Genomic DNA, 3,895 nt, shown 5'->3' on the forward strand with positions numbered 1-3,895 from the left:
ACAATACTTTGGGATCCCAAATGTTAAACGCATTATGGTTTTTCAATGAATGGAATTATTTTCAAAAGTATATGACTCTGTTTATGGTTTAATTACACTTTTGTCTTAAAACCTCGATTAACGAGTTAATTGCACGTTTTAAACTCACTTAGTAATGACTCTAAGGAAGTAAGGCATTACAATCAGGGTCATTCTTGCTTTAGCTTTGTTGAAACAGTGGTCTTTTCCCAAACTAGATGTGTACAATGCTTTCCTCAATGGAGACCTAATTGAGGCAGTGTTTATGTTGCAACCACCTGGATTTGTTAACCCCAATCATCCTACTCATGTTTTCCGCTTACACAATCCTCTTTATGGACTCAAGCAAGCTCTTAGATCTTGGTTCTCCAAACTAAGTTCTCCTCTGAATGCATGGGGATTCCTCTGTTCTAGATATGATCCATCCTTATTTATATTTCTTAAGGATCACTTTGCACTTTACATTCTTGTTTATGTGGATGACATAGTCATCACAGGAAGTGATTCGTGAAAAAATAGAGGATGTTGTACGTGCTCTAGATAAACAGTTTGTTATTCACGATCTTGGATAGCTCGCCTACTTTCTAGGAGTTGAGGCCTCCTACTTCCCTGGAAACATTCACTTTTTTCAGCACAAATACATCCATGATCTCTTATTGCTCACATACATGCTTGACTGTAAAGCAGCCCCAACTCCAGGATCTGTCAACAAACAATTATCACAATATGATGGTACACCCCTTGACGATGCCACTGAATATTGTCAGGTTGTTGGTTCTTTGCAGTATGTCACAATGACACGCCCTGATACAGTCTATGCTGCCAATATATGCATGCTCCCACTTCCTCTCATTGGCTTGTTGTAAAGAGAATTTTGAGATATCTTCGAGGCACACAACATCATGGCATAGCTCTTTCTGCATCGTCCAACTTTCATCTTGCTATTGTTGCTGATGCAGATTTGGCTTCCTCTCCTGATGACAGATGCAACACCAATGGCTCTTGTGTCTTGTTTGGTGATAACATTGTGTCTTGGTCTTCCAGCAAACAAAAAGTTGTGTTCCATAGCAGTACAGAGGCTGAATATCGTTCTCTTGCCAACACTATTGCCGAGCTTACATGGTACAAATATCTCTTCACTGAGTTTCATCTGCCTATCACCTCCAATCATTTGGTGTGATAATATCTCTGCCACTCATCTTGCCTCGAACCCAATATTCCATGTCCACACTAAACATATTGAGATTGACTTTCATTTCCTTTGAGATATGGTTACATGCAAGGAACTCTCAGTACAGTTTGTTCCTTCGGAACAACAAGTGGCTGATATACTGACCAAACATTTACTTGCAGCTCGGTTTAATGCTTTGTGTTCCAAATTGACCTATCAATTTGAGAGGGCCTATTAGAGAAACTTAGTTTAGGTTGTTAATCATTTTGTTACATTAGTTAATGTTTTGTTTTACACTTGTAACAACTACTCTATTTCTGTAATCTTTCTCTATCTAATAAGAAGTTCTTCTCTGAGATCATTTACAATCTAGAGACTTTGTTTCCACTCTCTCTCTAGATTTATAGGGTTGTCCTCAAGCAGAGAGCTAATAATTGAACAAAAGTTAATCCTAAAATTCAAAGGTGCTTGTGTAATCATAGATTATATATCACATCCTCTTTCAATGTTATTTACTGAAGCATTGCAAGATCAATGATTGATGATAATACCTTTATGTGGACTGTGAAACCATCTCAACAATTAACAAAGATTCCTAAACAATTATAATTATAATTTAAGTTATGATCATATCTCATACTTAATTTTCATGGGTGAGTTCATCATTAAATTAACTCAATCACTCACACATAGATAAATTTATACACAACAAGAACTCTTTTAAGTTATGTATTTTATTATACCACTCTATAGGCTAATTATTAAACCAATCTCCTCTAATATAGTAAAATATAAAATCAAAGATCAATAAGTTTTATTAAGCTTGTATTGTATGACTAAGATTAAGGTAGATAGAAAATAAAACTTTTCAGCTTAAATCACATCATAAACATACAAAACCTTCTGAAAACAACTTGACTTCTTTACATCGCCTTTTCCTCTATTGCATTTCCTTTTTCTCTTTTCAATGTTCACTCTACTTTTTTTTTAATTGAGTTAAGTCCCCCAAAACCTATTTTATTAGTTTTTTTTTCTCTTCTCATGAAGAGTGTAACTATGCGTTTTCTTTTTTCTTATAAACACTTTTTCCTAAATGATGCTTATAGCACAATTTCTTTTTTCCCTATTCTCACATCATAATCCCATCAATGTTTTTATCAAATGCTTATGGAATAAGACAAATAAAGAAATAAAATTCAAGTATTTTGGCTAAACTACAACCAAGAAAAAGATATACACTAATGGGGGAAAAATGGTGACTAAGGATACAATTTATTGAGAATTTATGACTTACACACTATAAATCAACAATCAATAATAGAAATAAACTCAATAATATGAACCCTAAATACTAATCAAGAATCACATGCATAGTATGAAGGTAAATCGTGAAAATTCAAAGACTAAAGTAAGATCGAGAAAATGATGTAAAATAGTGAGTGAAATTACACATCTTAGATAAATGGAATCCTCACATAAAATAGTCTATCTTAGATGGTTAGGTTGTGACATGTCGTCTCCCCACTACCTAGGATGCCCAAGATCACCCTTAAGCACTTCCAAATTATTCCAAATTTTTAGGGTAAGCTTAGATACCTCATTATATAGCTTTAGACCCATAAAAGTCAATTATTAATACCGACAAATCCTCATATTTTCACTTTGACTTAAGTGAAAACTGTTAAATGCTTTATACCACCTTGGGTAAGACTTCTTAACTATTATATATAACTAATCTCAACATTTCCCCACTTTGTTAAATATAAAACTCTCTTCTTAACTCAAACAATATTGTTGCATAAAGTAAAGTATCTTTCGATTTGAACTTTTCCTTAATGAAAGTAACACAAAACCTTATCGAAATGATTAGTTACTTAAAAGCTTGAACCAAGTATTCTCATCATAAGACCGATAATACCTCACACACCTATACTTGATCATTTATTTTCCCATTTTATTGTTTGGCACTAACATGACCCTATTCTCATCCATTCATGAACTTTCCATGGAAAAACGTCCAACTACCATAAGAAGTAGAACCACCTCTAAGTTTACATTGGTGAAGTTTATACAACATCTTTGCTATGTTTAAAGATGCTTGTTGCACTCAACTGAACTTCATTAAAATCCTTAGGCTTGACCATCATGTCTAGTAGCAACCAACACTAATCATCTCAGATGGGACTCAGAATTATTTAGTGTTCAAAACTATCCACTTATCAATGACTAGTTCCTACTTATTGTACTCTTGCCCTTGATATTAACAAGTTAGGAGTTGGGTTGTCATCATTGGTTAATCTTTTATTCTAAGAGTTTTTGTCCCATCCCTCTAGATGTAAAACTTATCGAATCTCTTTTAAAAGGTTTGGTGAACGAATCCGCTAAGTTCTCACTATGATTCCATCCTGACAATTTTCTCACATACTCATGTCTTAGACTTATATGTCTAGACTTCCCTTTATATATGCCATTATAGGCTCTAAATAATGTGGCTTGACTATCACAATCTATCAAGATCATCGATACCTCATTCACAGAAATTGGGATATCAAACATGAGATCCTTGAGCCACTCAGCCTCTTTGCCAGTTGTCACTAGAGCTATAAACTCAACCTCCGTGATTGGTGTGAAACTCATGTTTGTTTCTTTGAACCCTAAGAACCTGCTCCTCCTCCGAGCATAAACACCTAGCCAGAAGTGGAGAGA

The 3,895-nt window shown here is 34.4% G+C and overlaps 1 protein-coding gene across 1 annotated transcript; it reads left to right on the plus strand.

Moving 5' to 3' along the window:
- The first annotated feature begins 686 nt into the window (after positions 1–686).
- LOC133785263 (uncharacterized mitochondrial protein AtMg00810-like) lies at positions 687–1,198 on the plus strand. Its single transcript, XM_062224515.1, has 2 exons — positions 687–785; positions 887–1,198. The coding sequence occupies exons 1-2, from the start codon at positions 687–689 to the stop codon at positions 1,196–1,198; spliced, it is 411 nt and encodes a 136-aa protein (XP_062080499.1).
- The last annotated feature ends 2,697 nt before the right edge of the window (positions 1,199–3,895 follow it).

Source organism: Humulus lupulus, chromosome 6, assembly GCF_963169125.1.
Source record: "Humulus lupulus chromosome 6, drHumLupu1.1, whole genome shotgun sequence".
In the NCBI taxonomy this organism is placed as follows: Eukaryota; Viridiplantae; Streptophyta; class Magnoliopsida; order Rosales; family Cannabaceae; genus Humulus; species Humulus lupulus.